At 40.4% G+C, this 20,795-nt stretch overlaps 1 protein-coding gene and 1 non-coding gene across 9 annotated transcripts in view; both read right to left on the reverse strand.

Moving 5' to 3' along the window:
* The window catches only part of RIPOR2 (RHO family interacting cell polarization regulator 2), a 210,242-nt gene that overhangs the window by 51,410 nt on the left and 138,037 nt on the right, over positions 1–20,795 (reverse strand). For all 8 annotated transcript variants that reach the window (XM_019945181.3, XM_019945182.3, XM_073810403.1 and 5 more), the window contains exons 2-4: positions 5,163–5,289; positions 1,305–1,460; positions 489–567 (exon numbers count right to left, since the gene is read on the reverse strand). In XM_019945181.3, coding sequence (XP_019800740.1) covers positions 489–567; positions 1,305–1,460; positions 5,163–5,289 — 362 coding nt within the window. The remainder of the gene's footprint in view (positions 1–488; positions 568–1,304; positions 1,461–5,162; positions 5,290–20,795) is intronic.
* On the reverse strand, positions 18,544–18,650 carry LOC117314069 (U6 spliceosomal RNA). The gene has a single exon (XR_004528750.1). It is a non-coding gene; the product is annotated as a U6 spliceosomal RNA (small nuclear RNA).

Consider the following 20,795-nt stretch of genomic DNA (forward strand, 5'->3'; position numbering starts at 1 on the left):
GCAAGCATCTCTAACAATACAGTGTGTAGCTGAACTGGCTCAAGGACGCCTCCGATTTCTTCTACCAATGACCTCTTGAGCCTCCTTTTCCTCTCAGGTATCACTGACCTATTACAATTTTTAAAAATTGGATATAAAGGAAAGTTCTGGGTTCCAAATGCTGTACTAACAATATGGTAGGCAAACCCCAACTTTTCATTTCCTTATATTACTTGGGAAGAGGAGTATAGGGAGTTGGCTTTTTTAAAGTATTTTTTCCTGATTACAAAGTTTGTCTGCATAAACGTGCTTGGAAAATACAGGAACATATTGAGCATTAAAATAAACATCAGGAAGCACATGGCACTTTGTCCCTTGGGTCTGCTTTTCTTGAACTTTCTTCCTTGTCCCCATGTCTATCCAGTAAGAGAAGTTAGCCAAAACAAACAAACAAACAAAAAACCAAAAAACCCACTGTGTGAACACCCTAAGGATTAGATGGTACCTACCAGGCGAGAGTTTCTTCTCATATCTTTTAACTGAGCTGTCAACTTGTCCAGCTCTGTCTGGTGAACCTCCAGATACTCACTGCAAAGAAAAGAGAGACGTGATCGTGAACTCTGTGACTGTCAAGTGGAATCTGATGCTGATGCTGACCTTTCCCTTCTAAAGGGGGGGCATTAAGAACCTGAACCTTGCTCTGTGGAGCACAGAGCTGGCAGGGAAGAGGCTCTGCATTTTCCTAAACTCTCCACATTTTGAAAGATCTAGCAGTTGAATCTGATACTATCCAGATAGTCAAAAAGGCGAATGCCTGTGAGGCTGGCATAGCAGGAAAGAAAAACCAATGTGGAGGGAATGGCAAGAACTATGGAGTCAGTCCTGGATCTGGGCTCACAGAATTCTATCTAGTTCCATAGGACACTGACAGTATGCATCTCACCACATACTAGGGAAGTTTTATTCTGGACAAATCATTGCTATAATATACTCCAGAAGGTTTTAGAACGCTTCTTCAGCGTTATCTTCTAAAACAGATATGCCTGTCTACCAGTGTTTAAGTAAAATACAATTATTACACAGAGTTAAATATAAACATATTACTATTTCAGGTCTCCTTCAATGTTTGGTTATGATATGGAAACCCGATCAAGTTCATATCTTTGGGACTCATTTAAGGCTTCCTCAGTTATGGTGCAATAATAAAACACTTACTACAGAAACAGACATTCTAAAATTATCTCATAAGACTAGCTTTTGTGACCTTCCCGAGCATTTTAGAAAGGAAAAAGGTTTCAGTGCATTATTAGGTTTGATGTTCTTACTCAAGTCCATTTTTCAAAGCCCTGTAGACCTCTTCCACCCTTTTAGGCTGAGGCTCTTTGGGAGGGCTGCTGTTTTTGTATCCTAAATTGTGCATTTTCTTCAGTTTGGCCTGAGGCTTCTTGAGAGCAGAGGGATTTTCAATGAAGGAGTTACATCTACGGAAAGAGAAAAGAAAAGCTGACATTGAGTCTTGGGTACCCAAAACGATCTGACCAAAGAAATGCCTTTTAATCACCTTGTGTTTGTGTCAGTGTCTTTTGGGGAAGGTAACGTTCCCTTGTATATTAACAGATCTGAGCCATCCTTCATTTAGTTTTGTGGTGGTAGAGTTAACTGCGGAAATCTGGAAGCTTTGCGGGGCAGCAGTTACCCAGAGTCAAAGCCTGGATTCAGGTAATGTACACTCTGAGTGAAAGCATGTCACATCACTGAGACCTCATGGGAAGCCAAGAACAAACACTTCTAGGTGGAAATAATGAACAGGCAGAAGAATGTAATTCAGCTAAAAAAATATGTGCACTATGTGACATTAGGCATAAGCGTCTATTAAATTTGACTGGGATGTGCATGAATAGTTTTTAAATAAAAGGCCATAAGCATGACAAAGGGCTAATGCTGTATATAAACACATTTTATTGCACTTCAAAGATATTGTGTTTTTTCACAAATTGAAGATTTGTGGCAACTTTGTATGTCAGATGATGGTTAGCATTTTTTAGCAATAAAGTATTTAACTAAGGTATGTACAATTTTTTTTAGACATAATGCTATTGTACACTTAATAGACTATAGTGTAAACATAACCTTTATATGCACTGTGAAACCAAAAAATTTGTGTGACTTGCTTTATTATGATATTTGTTTTATTGCAGTGGCCTAGACCCAAACCTGCAGTATCTCTAAGGTATGTCTGTGGTGTTAAAGTAAAGAAAAGCACACACAGCTGGATGAACAGACTTTTTAAAAGTTTACTTATTTATTTATTTATTTTTTGGCTGCACCGAGAGGCTTGTGGCATCTTAGTTTCCCGATTAGGGAGCAAACTGGGGTCCCAGCAGTGAAAGCGCTGAGTCCTAACCACTGGACGGCCAGGGACTTCCCTTAAGCTTTATTTTTATGGAGTAAACTTTGTTTAGGTATAACATGAAACTCAACATCCCTATTAGTGGCAGGGAGGCAGCCTACAGTGGTAAGATGGACACCTGGTAACTTAAACCCAAACTACTGATCTGATTAGGAAGCTCAGAGGCCAGACTACTCACTGACCCAGCTATTGAGTGGAAAGCCGTGACCTCTGAGTCTGGTAGGTGTCTGCTGTGCACCTTCCAGGTTAATTCTTACTTTCCTCTGCCATTACCGTGTGCACCAAAGGGGACAATACAGGTCAAAGCACATAAGACCCCTAAGAATGTAAGATCTTTATCATGTCAGAAAAACTGAGGATGAACTTTATTCCATGTTACCTATTTCACTACCTGTGTTCTTTTTCTTGAGTTCCTCTAAGTCCTATTTTAGATGAGGGGAGATTCTAGGGAAACTGAAGACTAACATTCCCAAGCTTGTGTCTGAAAGACATCTGCTCCCCAGAGTCAGTCTGCAGAGTCGGTCTTTATCGACTACGTAACTTCATACCAAAAATAATCTCCCAAATCTGGATACAATGGAATGTGCTTCAAAAAGGGGTGGGGGGTGATTTCAAACTCTATTATGAAGCTATAGTAATTAAAACAGTATGGTATTGGCATAAAAACAGACACATAGATCAATAAATAGAGAGCCCAGAAATAAACCCACTCATATATGGTCAGTTAATTTACAACAAAGGAGCCAATAATATGCAATGGGGAGAAGACAGTCTCTTCAATAAATGGTGCTGGAGAAACTGGACAGTTACATGCAAAAGAATAAAACTAGACCCTCTCTTACACCATATAAAAAATTAACTCAAAATGGATTAAAGACTTGAATGTAAGACTTGAAACCATAAAACTCCTAAAAGAAAACATAGGTAGTATACTCCTTGACATGGGTCTTGGCTATGATTTTTTTGAATATGATACTGAAAGCAAAAGCAACAAGAGCAAAATTATACAAGTAAGACTACATCAAACTAAAAAATAAAAAGCTTCTGCAAAGCAAAGGAAACCATCAACAAAATAAAAAGGCAACCTGCTAAATAGGAGGAAATATTTGCAAATCATATCTGATAAGGAGTTAATATCCAAAGTATATAAAGAACTCATACAACTCAATAGCAAAAACCAAACAACCCAGTTAAAAAATGGGCAGAAGATCTGAACAGACACACATCCAAAGAAGACATACAAATGGCCAAAGGGTACGTGAAAAGATGCTCAACAGCATTAATCATCACGGAAGTGCAAATCAAAACCACAATGGGATATCACCTCACCCCTGTTAGAATGGCTATTATCAAAAAGACAAGAAATAACATGTGTTGGCAGGTACGTGGAGAAAAGGCAACCTTTGTGCACTGTTGCTTGGAATGTAAATTGGTGCAGCCCCTATGGAAGACAGTATAGAAGTTCTTCAAAAAATTAAAAATAGAACTACCATATGAGCTGGCAATTCCACTTCTGAGTATTTAACCAAAGACAATGAAAACATGAATTCAAAAAGATTTCTGCACCCCCATGTTCATTGTAGCACTATTTACCAAGGCCAAGATTTATGGAAACAAGCTAATGTCCAATGAACGGATGAATGCGTAAAGAAATTGCGATACATATATATATGGCTGAATAATATTCATTATATATATATAGGAATATTACTCAGCCATAAAAAAGAATGAAATCTTGCCATTTGTGACAACATGGAAAGACCTCGAGGGCATCACACTTAAGTGAAGTAAGTCAGACAAAGACAAATACTGTACAATCTCTCATACATGGAATCTAAAAGAAAAACAACAAAAAACCAAACTCATAGATATTGGTGACTGTCAGAGGCAGGGAGTGTGGGCAGGATAGAAGAAATGGGTGAAGGAGGTCAAAAGGCAAAAAAAAAACGGTAGCAATTCAAATTAGGGGGAAAGGGCTTCCCTGGTGGCGCAGTGGTTGAGAGTCCGCCTGCCGATGCGGGGGACACGGGTTCGTGCCCCGGTCCAGGAAGATCCCACATGCCGCGGAGCGGCTGGGCCCGTGAGCCATGGCCGCTGAGCCTGCGCGTCCGGAGCCTGTGCTCCGCAACGGGAGAGGCCACAACGGTGAGAGGCCCGCGTACCGCAAAAACAAACAAACAAACAAACAACAAAAAAAAAATTAGGGGGAAAAAGACTACAATATATGGTGTTACAATGGATATATATAAAAAGACTTTATTGTTCTGTAAGAAAATATGTAAATATCCACCCCCAAAATAGGCAATGGATGTGAATGCACTGGTTATTCCCAAAATAAATACAAAAGACAAGTAAACTTATGAAAGCACATTTAACCTCGTTAGGGATGACATAAAAGACTGAAAAAGATTTTTAGAAAATGCTCAGTATCAACAGATGTGTGGCTAAAGGTAAATCTGCTGTTACTGGTTAGAGGATAAATGGGTTCACACATCTGGAGGCACTCTGGCAACAGGCATCAACAGAGCTGAAAGAAATGGGGTGGGGGTGGGGAGAGCTATACATATGTATTGCTAGCTTGTCCTAAATCTTGTTTGAAGGAGGAATTCTAAATGATAGAAATTTGGGGAACATTACATCTTTTTCATGAAAGAGATGAAAATAACACAGGTGAGTGTTGTGACAAGCCCACATGCACACGGACCCTCTTCAGAGCACCAAGGCTCACATCCCTCGCAAGCTGCGTCCCAGCAGAGAAGCACACACAACTTGCCTGGATCGCCTCTCCTGAAGGCCACTGAACCCCGCAAAGGACTGGCTCCTGATAATCCCATTAGGCCCTCCAGGCGAGAAGGACTGGGATCCTACCAACATGATTTCTGGGAGTCTGGCTGGCAGTCCTATAAGACAACAGAAAGATTAAGGCAAATTACAGGCAGGTTCAAACAGAAGACACGCGAAGCTTGTCAACGGTAATAGGAGGTGACATGAGGAAAGGTGAGTCATGAGGCCATTAGATGCTTGTAAGACTTCTTGCCTCCGACATGTTCTTTTTAAGCCAAAGGGTTCAGCTCTCAGGTGGACCTGAAGAAACACATGAAGATGTAAATAAATGTAAATTACACACCATTATCAGTTACTTTAGGGTTCCTTCAGGGATTATTTTTTTTAAACAAGGTTCAACCATACCCTCAAAATACGCAAAAACTCTGGAATGTTTCCCTCCATTTAGGACAACAATAGCAACAGCAAAAGGAAACAAATAGGCCAAGTCAAGTTTCAGATAGGTTCTGCGTGACATTCAAAACACAGTCCAGTCTTAGGGTGGAATTCTACACTTAGAAGTCACAAGGCTAAAAACACTAGGTTTCTTGAGAGATGAACTTACTTAAACTTGTTCTCCCTTTTTCTACCCTTAAGTATATTTTGAAAGATAAGATCGTGCCGCTCTTGTGGCAGTGATAAAAAAGAAGAGCACAGAGAACGCTCACAGAAGTAGTGATAATCTAGGTTATGATAAGAACACAAGAGAAGAGGCAAGAAAGGTAAAGGGGAAAATACAGCAGAAGGCACACACCCTATTTCAGTCGCTAGTTCACTTTTTATAAAGACTCATCACCACTGACCAAGACACGTTGTCAAAATACAACTTCAGCTGGACAGAAGCCCAAGGTTAGTTCCCCCAAAGGACTGCCCTAGAACAGTTAGGTAATTCTATTCCCTTTAGATCAGGAAGAGTCAAAGCACATACCATTGTCTTAGCAGGTAACCTCAGTCCAGAGAGGGGGACAGGCTAGCAGGAGAAAGGGGACACAGCCGCGGTCCAGACTAAAGACTTCCAAAGTGGGCAGCCACTAATAGCATCAATAGTTGCCCTTTAAAAACCCAGCAAACAGGGCTTCCCTGGTGGCGCAGTGGTTGAGAGTCCGCCTGCTGATGCAGGGGACACGGGTTCGTGCCCGGGTCCGGGAAGATCCCACATGCTGCGGAGCGGCTGGGCCCGTGAGCCATGGCCGCTGAGCCTGCGCGTCCGGAGCCTGTGCTCCGCAACGGGAGAGGCCACAACAGTGAGAGGCCCACATACCACAAACAAACAAACAAACAAAAAAACCCCAGCAAACAAGCAAGCAAGCAAGCAAAGCTAAAAAACAGCAGCAAAACACTCTTGTGTCCATCTAGATGGAATGGAAAAGCCAACATCACTGGGCCCTCCTCAAAGCTATTTGAAGCAACTCAGCCAAGGGAGGGGGTTTGAGTGAGTTACTTCCCCAGAGAGAGAACAAACAGCCCCCTTCCCCATGAGGCTGCAGGTTGCTAAATCCCCTCCTCCCCACCCACCCCGGGAGAAAGCAGCTCTGAGGAAGCACGCATGCATTCTTGCTGACTCACTTGGCAAGAGGCTTTGCAATGAGCAACAGGTTGCTCTTTGATCTGGGTAGGACAGGCATCCCACCCAGTCCAGCTGGGGATGGAGACAGGGAGGCTTAAGTTTTGGAACATTCTCTAGAATTTTAAAAGTAAGGACGTAGAAGTATGCATGTGCAATAAAATTAATATCTAGTGCACGAATGGCAGGACAAAATGTGGTGCAAATAAGACTCTTTCTGGTTACTTCCCCCCACCCCCAAGTTTCAAAAATAACCATGATTCACATAAATCCTTAATGAGGTTCTCTTAAGTGTTCTTTGTTGCTTACTAAGCAGTCTGTCTAGTTCTCGTTAAAAACACCTTCTTAGGTTCATAAAGCACGACTGTGCTATCTTTGTGTCACATGCAAACGTAGTAAATATCAAGAAAACGTAATAAATATCAAGAAAAAGATCCAGAAAATTTAATCAATATCAGGAAAACATGTTCTTTCTGTGCCCAATAATTTTATAACCTAAAACCCACCTCAAAGTCTCCATGTGGCAAATTTAATTAGTATTGTATCTCTTTGTAAATTATTGTTCAACAGGTCTGTTGCATCATGGCGTTCTTTGGTCACAGGGAAAAGACTTAAAGTATTTGAACTATTTTAACTGCGTTATTGTCTTGTACTTCCTAGAGATTATGCTTTTAAACCAAAAAGATTTTTTTCTCTTATCCACTGGATCAGTAGTTTCTCATACTCCCAGGCATTCTGACTTAACTAGTATGGACCTGTGTATTGGGATTTTGAAAAGGACCCCAGATGGTTCTGATGCTCAGCCTATAAAAGAAAAAAAGGATGATGCTGAACTGGTTGAAAATGTTCAAACTTCAGTTACAATCATCTGCTACAATTTCTCAAATGTCCAACTTTTAAAAAGTCTTAAATAAGCCTCTCTTTACAAAGTTTAAATGTTAAATGAATTAAACATTAGAACTGGATAGTGAAATAATTTTTCTTCTTCCCCTTTTTCAGTAATAGGTAAGAAAGCTTCTTGAGAACAAAACAAATGTTTGCCCTGGATTCTGAGTTTGTAAATTGCTTCGGGATGGATAAAATCCTCAGACGCTTTTCATTACATTTACGTGTTGAATGGATGCCGCTGGGAACAGGAAGGGAGGTAAGTGGTTTTGCCTGTCTGGTCTTAGAAATGGTCATTATCTATCGGAAAAGAATTCGACTGATAGCTGGCTTAGGCTGAGATCTCTATCCTGCCATCAATTCCCCTAGAGGCTGGCTCACTGCCTAAGGAGAGTCATAAAATAAGTCTGAGGGCCTCTGCACAAGGTCAGGCTCTTGGAGAAAAGGAGTAGGTTGGGAGAGGGGAGAGCAGGTGGGTTGAAGGATGAGTATGCAAAGCACCTCCCCGCCCACACCCCTAACTCTGAAGTAGGGATGACAGTTCTTTTTTCTTTTTCTTTTTTTTTTTTTTTGCGGTACGCGGGCCTCTCACTATTGTGGCCTCTCCCGTTGCGGAGCACAGGCTCCGGACTCGCAGGCTCAGCGGCCATGGCTCACGGGCCCAGCCGCTCCGCGGCATGTGCGATCTTCCCAGACCGGGGCACGAACCCATGTCCCCTGCATCGGCAGGCGGACTCTCAACCACTGCGCCACCAGGGAAGCCCAGGGGTGACAGTTCTTTGCTACTACTCTTCCAATGGCCTCAGCCATTCCCCAGTGGCTAGTTATCCTGCAACTCTGTTATCATCTTCTTGACAACACCACTCCCACCTCTTGGAGTCCTAAGTCTTCAAGCTGCTCCCTGGCTTCCTAGAATGTCACAGACCTGCTTTCTTCCAGCAAAACTACCCTTAAAGCTACATTACTCATTTTCAGGCTTTAAGGACTTCAAACTGGTTTCTTGTCATTTGCATTTTAGTAGCAGATGCTTCTTTGAACCTTTACCTAAAGAAAGGACTGAAGTAGAACTGCAGTATCACTGCAGGTAGGGGTATAAAGTGGTACCGAAAGTTTGGAAGACAACTAGGTAGTATCTACTATTTAAAATGTAAAACATACTTATCCTTTAATATGTCACATCTACTCTTTGCTACCTCCTGTGGAGAAATACTCAAGTTCACAAAAAGTTATATACAGGGATGTTCACGACAGTTAATGTAATAGCGGAAAAACGGAAATGATGTAAATGTTAATCATTACAGGAATGGTTAATACACTACGGCATAACCATAGCAGTTAAAAACAATATGCCTACATAGAAAGATCCACCCCCCCGACCCGCCCAGCCGAGGACAAATTGCAGAACAAAATAGAGTATGATACCAGGAATGTTGAGAACAAAATATAAAATTATGTACATGAATAGAAAAGTTCTGAAAGTATACACAGTCTATGAAGAGGTGGGATTGAGTAGTAGTCAGAAACATTTTAATTTTTTCTATATTGTTTGAGTTTTTATAAAGGAAATGGATTTATGTATGATTGATATGATGCAAAATTCTCTTTTGAAACTGCAGACATTTGGAGTTGTCTAGAGTTGGGACTGGAGAGGAGAGAAAGCTCAGATACAAGAACATATAAGATAGCTTTAATGGGTAACGGCTATATTTATATAGTTTATATGTGTAAGTCCTGAAGAGGAGAAATATAATTTCTGAGAAATAATGTATTAGGTTTCATAAATTCTGATTACAGTAGAATAATTCAGATTCCCCAGTGAAGTTCCCATTATGAGCTCTGAGCTATGTACCAACTTCTTTATTTTGATCTGAAGGATTTTTAGAGATGGTACTGTACTCCTGGTAGGACGCACTATACCCAATACGTATTGTCAAGGTTCACCAAATCCCATATCTAATAAGCACGAAATTCCACATAAAAAACCACAAGTCCTTCTTTGGCTGCTGCTACTTGAAACTCCTGGAGCTTTGAAAAATGTTTCCAGTCCCTAAGTTACTGACTTCTCAGTAACTGACTTCTCAGTAACCCGAAAACGCCAGCAGAACTAACATTCATTTTTGCGCATTAAATCCCAGAAAGGTCTCAAATCTTAGGCAAACGATAAAGCTGCTGTGCTTTGCCCCTTACTTTGTTTTGTCCCAGGAGGCCCAGGCTGTTATACCGGGTGGCCACCCATGCCCTGCCTTTCCCACAATCCCTGGGAAGAACGGAATCCTTCTGGAAAGAATCCCCAGCACCTTGACTAAGAGTTGAACAAACCCTACCATTCTGAGCCGAGTCTCTTAGCACAGAAGCCAGAAAGTCACAGTTGTTTCTCTTCTCGACTCTTCATACAGTGAAAACCGCTGCCTTCTCCCTGGCTATGCAGTGCGAAGATCCACCTGAACACATACCGGAGTCTTTTGAAATTAAAATGAGTATAGGATTTCATGTGTTCTGATATGACACGGTGATACAAGTACACCGGGCCTTGGTGGGTACCACAAGCCACCAGCCGACCGGAAGTTCCTAGTTTGTTTGAATTAGAAGGTAGCTTATCAGATCAGCAGGCAGTTTGGTAACAGCACTGAGCGTGGCTGGAGATGGCAGGGTCTGGGGAGGGGGCTGAGGCAGATAAAGAAACATCAAGGGTCAAGAGGTCCCCCTTCATCCCACCAGGTCTCATGGTTGTTTAGATCAGAAATAAAAGGGACAATATGAGTGCAGTTCAGAGCGGGGAAATAGCCAGTGACCTGGAGAACACAGAGATAACCTGATTCTTAAGAATAAACGAATGAATGATAGAAGTCAACCTTGGAGGGTTGCTTGGAAGACAGGCAATGAAGGGCATTCGTCACACAGCAGGGCTACGCACCAGACCCTAAAATGCAGCTCCTGATGGTGCTACCAGTAGAAGTAGTAAAAATGGAAGAAAAATGCTTTGAAAGTTCAGTCTAGGTGACAGTTCCATTTCCCATTACATTTTTATTAACTGGTATTCTGACTTAAACTTTCTTGTAAATTTGATTAGCCTGAGTTAGCAAGCTTCTCTACCCAAATGTGAACAATTCCTCTCGGGGAACCCCAAGGTTAGGTAAGACAGGCCAACCTCTTTTCATCACTTCTTGGGCATGAATCTCCAAACTGACGAGTTCACAGTAGAAGTGTTAGAGGCATTGATTAACTGATATGGTAACTGGACAAAGCAACCGGTCAGCTAGAAGGAATGTTAATATTGATCGTTAGAGTTAAATATACTAAGACTCATGAAAGCAAATAGGAATCATTAGGTTATTTTTAGTTTTTCCAAGCATAAAAGCACTCTGCTGTATTAGGAAAATACAGAGAAGTAGAAAGAAGTCAGGGCAGGGAGGGGGAGGGAAGAACCATATTGTTTTCTAGCACCCATCGATAACCACCAGCAGAATTTTGGTGCATGTAATTTTCTTCAACTCTTCCCTTTCCGCATAAAACATAAGAATTTTGAGCACAATGCATGTTAAATTTTGTATCCTGCTTTTTCTATCATATTCTTTTTCTAAAAAATTAATTAATTTTTGGCTGCGTTGGGTCTTCGTTGCTGTGCGTGGGCTTTCTCTACCTGTTGAGAGCAGGGGCTACTCTTTGCTGCAGTGCATGGGCTTCTCACTGCAGTGGCTTCCCTTGTTGCAGAGCACGGGCTCTAGGCGTGTGTGCTTCAGTAGTTGCGGCACACAGGCTCAGTAGTTGTGGCACATGGGCTTAGTTGCTCCGTGGCATGTGGGATCTTTCCGGACCAGGGATTGAACCCATGTCCCCTGCATTGGCAGGCAGATTCTTAACCACTGCGCCACCAGGGAAGTCCCTATCATATTATTTTTTTAGAGGTACGTCGAGGGGTTTATAAATTAACTTTTTTCTTCAACCACCTTTAAGGGGGTACTTAGGTCTACCCCACATTCCATGTGCTACCTTGGATAATAAAAGGGAACCCATACAGTCTATATTATATATGCCTTTTATTTCTGATTTTAAGATATGGTCAAAAGCAAAGTGGACCTTGCCAGGATGACACTCGGGCCTCTCTATGGGAGACGGGGGAGCAGATTAGCATTTGTACATGCTGGAGTTGCAGGACATCAAACATTATGAAATTTAAAAAACAACAACACAACAGCTGACATCACTGTCTTAATCCTGGAAGAGCAAGGTTTTTATGGTGTTTTCCTTTTTTTCATTTAACCAAATTCTCTAATATAGAACACAAACAGGTAATTCTGGAAGACCCCCACTATGGACAGAAAATATAACAGACATCTGTGATTTCTGAATGAAGTGAGTAAGGACATCTCAGTTCTCACCAAAGCATTTGTCGTGGAGCGAAAATGTTGACTTAGAAATCAACAGTTGCATAGCTACAAAGCTACGCCATCTCCACGTTAGACTGAGACCAACCCTCTGAGATAAGTCAATGGTCAGTTGGCAGGTTGCTGGAGTGACAATGCTGGCAAAAGTAGGCAATTCTACAGTCAACCCAAGTGTTGGCCTGGTGCCAGGGATGGGAGCAGGCAAAGGACCATGAGAGAACTTTTGGGGGTGGGGCTGGAAGTGTTCTAAAACTGTGTTGTGGTGACTGTCGCACAACTGTATACATTTACTAAAACTCAAACTGTACACTTAAGATGAATTAATTTTATGTGATATATGAGTTTTACATCAATAGAGCTGTCGGAAAATCACTATCAATTTCCAGAAAATGTCATCATTCCTTCTGCAGGACGAGTGCCAAGGAATCAGGACCTGAAAAGGAAAAGCTCGATCCACAAGCCACCACCTGAGAGTTGAATATTTTCGTGATTTGATCCTTTTCCCCATCAGCACCACATAAGATGCAGCGCACTGGCCCCACTGCACTTTCTGAGTCATTTCTTCCTGCCTGCTTTGTGTGCCTCCGCTCTCCTCTCCTAACCGTGCTGTCCTGTTTATGCACCTCCACATCTTGGTCAAGGGCAGAAGTATAATTCAGTTGTCTGAAAGAGGCACGTGGGGCAGATGTAGATAGCCTGCTATGCTAAATGATTATTTAAGATGAATCCTAAAAATAGGCGTCTGCTTATTATATGGATGCAAGGTACCTATTACAGAACAGTTGACTAATCTTAAAAAAAGTGGATATATTTAAGTCACGGGCTTTTTTTTTTTTTTGGAGTGTACTGCCTTAAAATAAATCGGGCAAGGCTAATATTTGCCTTCAGTTGTCAGCTTTGTTTGCTAACCAAACAATAAATACATGCATGAGATATTACATTGATTGACTGAGACAAGTGATGTGAACGCATGAAAAAACTTACAGAGCAACATAGACTCACTCCTCAGTGAGAGATGGAAGAACCAAGCTCAGGTGTTCTTACTGGCCTCTTGGGCACATACTAAACTTGCTGAAGCTCAAATTTGGTATCTAGAGAACGAGAGTAGTAATTCCTCCCCATTTTAATAGACAAGCATTGTAAGGTTCAACTGAGATCAAAGCATCATTCGATCTTACAATCGTGAGGTTACTTGGACATCTTCTAACCTGACTTCTCACCAGCCCTATAGACGGTAAGACTTCTGCTTAAAAACATACCGAAAATGAGGAAGTGCTTTATACAAAGTAAGGTGCTTGAGAAATACAAAGATTGCGATAACGAAGACTGAGGTTCAACTAACGTGGAAGAAAAGGAACGCATTTTCAGAATCTCTGGAAACTGATATCAATGGTTTTCTTTCCATATTTTCTAAGACACCTCAATCAACACAATTATTAAGTACATATTATCGGCTCATCACTGGCAGGATGCTATGTGTTGCCCAAGATCTAAAGAGAACCAAAGACTGATCTCTGCTATAAACAGTTTTAGTAATTTAATGGGAGAAGAAACTATGACTGTACATAAAGAAGTTGAGAGATCATGTCTGATGTAAGAAATATGTAGGAAATAACACACAGTGAAATTTTAAGTGATGTCTATTTCTCAGTGCTCCAAGGAAAGCAGTAGAGCTGAGATGATTAGAATGTGGACTCCCAAGTCAGACAAATCTGGGCTCCATTTGGGGGCTACAGTTTACAGCTGTTTGAACTTATGCAGGTTACTTAACCTCTCTGAATCCCAGTTTCCTCATTTGTATAAAAGGACTAACACTTCAGAGGATTTTTGAGGTGCAAATGAGTTAGCATACTCAATAGCTGGTGTGTGGTAAGTGCTTAATAAAATTTAAAATAATAGAGTTCTCTCAATGGAGAGGGAGATACATGAGACAGGTACAGCCAGGAAGGTTCATAGAGAAGATAAAACGCTGGCTACATCCGGAAGAATGGATGTGATCTGAACAGGTGAAATCAAGGGAAGCCGGAAACTAGCATCTTTGTGAACATAGCAATTTTTAGATAATTAAAAACAGAACTACTTTAAATACTGACTGATAAAAACTAAAACCATGGGTACTTTGGAAGCCCAGTTCAAAAACCAATTACGGTTTTGTTTTTGTTTTTTTGAAATAATTGGAAGCTTACAGAAAAGTTACAAGAAAAGAACAAAAAGCTCTCATACATCTTTCATCCAGATTCACCATTTGCTGAAATCTGTCACGTTTTACTCTGTCGTCTCCCCCCACACACACATACCCATTACTATTTCCTGAATCATTTGAGAGCAACTTGCATATACATATTCATATATATATTTGCTCCTCCCCGTTGAGCAATCTGCAGATACGATGCGTCCGTGTGTATATCCTAAAGACGTGGTCATCACTTACATAATTGCAGTACAATTATCAACATCAGGAAATTTAACATCAATATGATACTATAATCTAATGTACAGACATTATTCAAATTTTACAAATGGTCCCAATGATGTTCGGTATACTGTCCCTCCACCCCCACCCCCATGCTAGGAGCCAATCCAGGATCATGCGCTGCCTGTCTTGAAATGTGCCTTTAGTCTCCTTTAATCTGTGATGGTTCCTTGTCCTTTCTTTGTCTTTTGTGACTTGGACATTTTCACAGAGTACAGACCAGGTGTTCTATAGAACGTTCCTTAGTTTGGGTCTGTCTGATGTTGTCTCATAATTAGGCTTAGGCTATGTAACTTTGGGGAGTGACATCACATAAGTGATATTGCTGTCCTTCTGAAGGTACTGCATTCGAAGGCACGAGGAATCACTTGGTCCTATTACTAGTGATGTTAACTTTGATTACTTGGTTCAGGTGTTGCTGGACAGTTTCTCTCCTGGAAAGTTTCTATTTTTGCCTTTGCAACCGGTAAGTGGTTAGTAAGGAGGTACTTTGGGGCTATGCAAATATCTTGTTTCTTTAACCCAGAAGTTTTAGCATCCGTTGATAATTTTTGCCCAAATCAATTATTATGATGATGGTGGCAAAATGGTACTCTTTGAACTCAATCATTGTTTTCTACTGTAAGAGATTTCTTGAATCCTTTTACTTGTTTTTATTTATTTTCAGGACTGTCAGCATGGATTCATGGATCCTTATTTTATTCAATGGGTTTGATCCATGACTATCATTTGATGCAAAAGCCAACTGTTTCTTGAAGCATTTTCTGAGCATATCAACCAGCACAACCAGAGGGATCTTGCCTTGTGAACCACAAAACATCCAACTATTTTTTGTTGTTGCACTTCTATTTTATCTATTTTTTGTTTTCAAAGCTTGGTTTTTATTTTATTTTATTTTTTGATCTTTTAAAATAAATTTTTATTGTAGTATAGTTGATTTACAATGCTGTGTTAGTTTCTGCTATACGACAAAGTGAATCAGTTATACATATACATATATCCACTCTTTTTTAGATTCTTTTCCCATACAGGTCATTACAGAGTATTGAATAGAGTTCCCTGCGCTATACAGTAGGTTCTTATTAGTTATCTATTTTATATATAGTAGTGTTTACATGTCAATCCCAATCTCCCAATTCATCCCTCCCCCCTTTCCCTCTTGGTAACTATAAGTCTGTTTTCTACATCTGTAACTCTATTTCTGACAAAACTTCCAATTATTAATGGGAATTAACATACTCAGGGGCTCAGTGTATTATAATTATCTCCCTGAATGTTTCGTCTCTTTAATAAGCTACAAACTTCTTGAGTGTAGGTACCACCTGTCTGTACCAACTTCTTTCATGCTCAATACAGGGTAGAATAGAAAAGCATTGTCTCTGGAGCCAGGCTAACCCCAGGGTTCACCCAAGTTCTCTCTGAGCTCCAATTTTTCTTGTCAATAAAGTGAGTACAATAAGACCTAAGTCACCAATGTTATTGCAAGGAGAAAATGAGAAAACATATGTAAAAATCTTAGTGTGGAGTAATGGTCTTTTCTACTAACTAGAATGTGCCCTTTGAAGATATATCTGGCTTTTATCCATCAAATAGAATGCACTAATTATAAAAGCATACATACTTTACAGGTGAAGAGATATACAGAAATAAAGTAATTTGACATTACTGCTCTCCTCTTTCTTCCTCTTTTATTCCCCTTCTAAGCAATGACAGCAGAGAACTGTGAAGCTATTTTAAGGGTCTGGCTGAACCATTTGAAGAGTAAAGAAGAAACGTTAATTGCACATCTACTCACTGGGACAGTCAGTTGTAGGAACTTCTTGATAATTGACACCATTTCAGCCTGAGGAAAATGAAAACTCTATTTCTTCTTCCATTCTGGTGGATCAAATAAATGCAAGGGGAAGCAGCTGGCCTCACGATAATTAGAAGAGAAATGACTCAGGACATAAAACTCGCTTAAATGTCAAGAGGGGTTAAATGGATTTTGACTAATGTTATAACTCATTTTAAAATGCAAAGTCTAGAACACTCGGAGACCCTCATTTGGTGCAAACTAGACATCAAAACAGGACCAACTGTTTCCCGGTTTGAAGGAAAAAGCATTTTGCACTTATTACCTAATTTTTTTTTAAACCTATTCAAAACCATGTACATCAAAAGGGAAAATTTCTTGGAAACATGGTCCTCATAGACAGCTTGGCTGGTCCTGCTGAGAAAAACATACACCCACCACAAATCCTCATTATTTGATCATCAGATTCAAAAACAACACTCCAGCATAGAAGAAAATGGTCCCATGCCTGGTGTTATCGACTCCTTCAGGCTTTTCTTGCATGTAGCCTGTTTACCCCTAGAGCTTGGCAACTCATTTCTAGCTAATGGTGATTGTGGCTTCTTTACTTCAAAACAGCAACGAAATGACACTGACATCTTCTATTGTTATTTGACTTTACTGAAATTACCATTCTTATAAGCTCATAGTTTTAATCATTTTCACTAGAATGGAGCTACAACTTTGGACATCTTAAAGAGAAAAAAAATCCTTAGGTCCTGGAAGGATGTACCCAACAGTGTGCTGGGAAGCATAATCATGTACCATGTACCTTGCCCAGCATGGGTGACCAACACTGGTATTCATTTGCGGGCATGAGAGTCAGGTAGAAAATAGAATTGAACCTTATAATTAAGCTACATGGTACAGTTCATCTCAGAGAAAGGAGAAGAAATTATCTTAAAGCTTTTCAGATATGGCCTACATAATCAAACAAATAGATTCTTCTTATGGTCAATTAATTTATTTCTGGCCATCCGAGCAATTAAATTGAATTGATGGAGGACTGACAATTTTATGTGATGGCAAGTATAGCGAAAGATACAGACTCAATTATGGTAATGTCATTTGATCACAGCCTTTGTTTGCACTAGGAGGTTACAGTTAAGCCCTTGCTTAGGTAAAGCAATGGACTTAAAACTAAGGCAGTCTTTTCAAAGTCAAGTTACACTTGTCATTTTATTCCTGTTGTTATGACAACACTTTTAAAAGCAGCACTTCAAATGCTTAGCATTCAGGCATCTTATTATAGACTTGAATATAATATATGAGGGTATAAAGTGCAGCTCGTAGGGGTTTTAAAGGGACCAAGGGATGCAGGGTTAGAACACCTGGATGCCTTCTCAGCTTTGGCCCCTGGAGCTCCTTAACTTGGCTTTTTCTACTAAAAAAAAAAGAAGAAGAAGTGAGGGCTCATCCAGAGGAGGGAAGATGAAAGGATTTATGTGGGAAGACATGCATTATTATTCACAGTCTCTGTTCTGATTCTCTTGATTACAGCCTGCGTCACGCAGTTTTTAGAAGCCTGTAAATGACGGCGTGTGCCGATCACCTTCGGGTGCTTATTGTTAGCTATGGAATGATTCACTTATGTAACTGTAACTTTATAGAAAGACTTCTCATAACGCAGACTTATGATGAAAATTAATAATCGATATTGGGAGCCTGGGATTGACACATATACACTATTGGTACTACGTATAAAATAGATAACTGATGGGAACACACTGTATAGCACAGGGAACTCTACCTAATGCACTGTGGCAACCTAAATAGGAAGGATGCCCGAAAGGGAGGGGATATCTGTATGTGTATGGCTGATTCATTTAGTTGTGCGGTGGAGGCTAACACAACGTTGTAACCATACGCCAATAAAAATTAATTTTAAAAAATCGATAAAGGGATAGTGGTATTGGAGTGAATCTGCTACATGAAGCAATGACCTGTTGTGTTTGCACTACAGTCTGATAAAAGCACAAAAATGTTTGTTAGATCTTACGTTGTAAGTTTTTCAACTGAAGTATAGTTGATTTATTAAAATCTTGTGTTCGTTTCAGGTGTACAGCAACGTGATTCAATTATACATATATTTTTTCAGATTATTTTCCGTTATGTTATTACAAGATATTGAATATAGTTCCCTGTGTTATACAGTAAATCTTTATTGCTTCTCTATTTTATGTATAATAGAAAAATACAGAACGCTTCACAAATTTGCACGTGATCCTTGCACAGGGGCCGCACTAATCTTCTCAGTCTTGTTCCAATTTTAGTATATGTGTTGCCGAAGTGAGCACTAATTTTTTGTTGTTGCTTTTTAAGCAACATACAAATAAAAAAATGTTTTTATTAAGGAAATGAGCTAGTTGAAGGCTGGCACTTTCCAATCATTATGTACTAATAGAGGGACATTTATCTGTCTTGTTAATTCTCTCTGCCTTCAAGTAAATTTCTCTGATAATTTTACCTTGGTCTCCTTAGACCTGTGGCGTTCTGTCTGAAGTCACGTGAATTATTACCAAACAAAGTAGAGGTGATAAAAAAAGGAGGATGCAAACGATAACATTTCAGAAAAACTCAGTGTCAGAAAGTTACTCTGTGGTTCGAATAGAATAAGGCTGTATATGAACGTGCCATCACATGCCAGCAGTTTCAAAGCTGAGTGGTTTCCCAGGGGCCTGTACGCGTGTTCTCTGAATGGTAATTTTAGCAAATTAAACTGCTATAATAGGGATAGTGGTTTCATTACTGGTCCTTGCTGCTGCATACCAAGAAGGTGGTCATATTAACAACATCTGCTGAGTTATTTTTGTTTGCCAAAATCAAATAATTTATAACCAGAATGCAAAGCAGTTAGGTATAGCGATGTGCAAATACCTAGATTATCAACAAAGCAGAATTATGTTCCTTTTTATGGTACACCAAGGGCGTAAAATAATTTCTTACTATCCCTTGCTCTGTCCAGAGAATTTGAAGCTGTAGAAACAGGAATGAAGCAAAAAGTCCATTTAATCCTTAGCTTAAAGTACAATTTAGTGCAAAGAAAGAACAAATGTGTATGGATCCCACACTGGACCCATCAACATATGGCAAATTCCCAACAGCAAAGACAAAAGAATACATTACGGGCTTGTACACATGTGAAATGCCATATTACTTGGATTCTGAGCCCAAAGGCACTGTCAGGATGCTTCCCCTCTCAGATGCCCACATAACTCCTAAAATCACACCAAGCTCCCACTCAGCTAGCAAATTAACTTCTGCTCTTAGCTGTCTGTGACCCTTTGCCCATTCATGCCCTTAGCCAATCTACCTAGAGGGGAGTCAGATCCATTTTTATAAAGCAGGAAAAAGAGGGGTTGGAAGACTTTTCCCAAGACAACCTGTCTCCCCTACCACACCACTCCATCACCTGACTCTCACCAGTTTCAACCCTGTTCTAGGCCATTCCCTGTGAATTCACTCCATCCTCTGGGTCACAGTAGAATTGTTTGAAGGGATACTTTCTATCTTCCGGGACTCAAATCTCACTCTGAAATGCTTGGCTTTCTTTTGGCTCTGTGTTTTAAATTTTGTCTCTGGTTCACTAGTGAGAAAGTGGTTTTTATCCATTTTCTTGCGTCTTTAGCCACTGTCTCCACCACCCCACCCATCTGGTCAGCCTGGGCGAAGTTATGAAAAGTAGAGTGAGAGCGAGTGATTCTCTGGTCAGCCTGGGAGAAATAAAGCAGGTAACAGGCTTTCTCTGGACAGATCTTCTCAGGGCTTCAGACTCCTACTCATCAAATCATTTATTCATGGGAAAAAAGGGAGGAGAAAGGACAAGAGACTCAAAAGACATACCATCTTGATGCAATGTGTGGACCCTGTTTTAATCATGATGACAAACCTAATGAAAAAAGTCTTTTTTTTTTTTTTTTTTGTGGTACGCGGGCCTCTCACTGCTGTGGCCTCTCCCGTTGCAGAGCACAGGCTCCGGACGCACAGGCTCAGCGGCCATGGCTCACGGGTCCAGCCGCTCCACGGCATGAGGAATCTTCCTGGAGCGGGGCACGAACCCGTGTCCCCTGCATCGGCAGGCAGACTCTCAACCACTGTGCCACCAGGGAAGCCTGAAAAAAGTCATTTTTGAGACACTTGGGACATTTTAATATGGATTAGATATTAGACGATACTAAGGAAATATCGCTCATTTTGTTAGGTGCAAAATGGAATTAGGATCATGCAGGAAAATGTCCACACTTTTGAGATGCCCATGGAAGCTTGTAGGAGTGAAATGACATACGGTCTAGATTTACTTTAAGATGCTTTAATAACAACAATAACAAAAGGGATGGATGAAGCAAGTGTGGAAAATTCTTGACAATCATTCTACTCGGTGATGGGTTTTTAGGAATTTGTTATCCCATTTTCTTTATTTACATGCATATTTGAACATTTTA

This window comes from Tursiops truncatus, chromosome 10, assembly GCF_011762595.2.
Source record: "Tursiops truncatus isolate mTurTru1 chromosome 10, mTurTru1.mat.Y, whole genome shotgun sequence".
In the NCBI taxonomy this organism is placed as follows: domain Eukaryota; kingdom Metazoa; phylum Chordata; class Mammalia; order Artiodactyla; family Delphinidae; genus Tursiops; species Tursiops truncatus.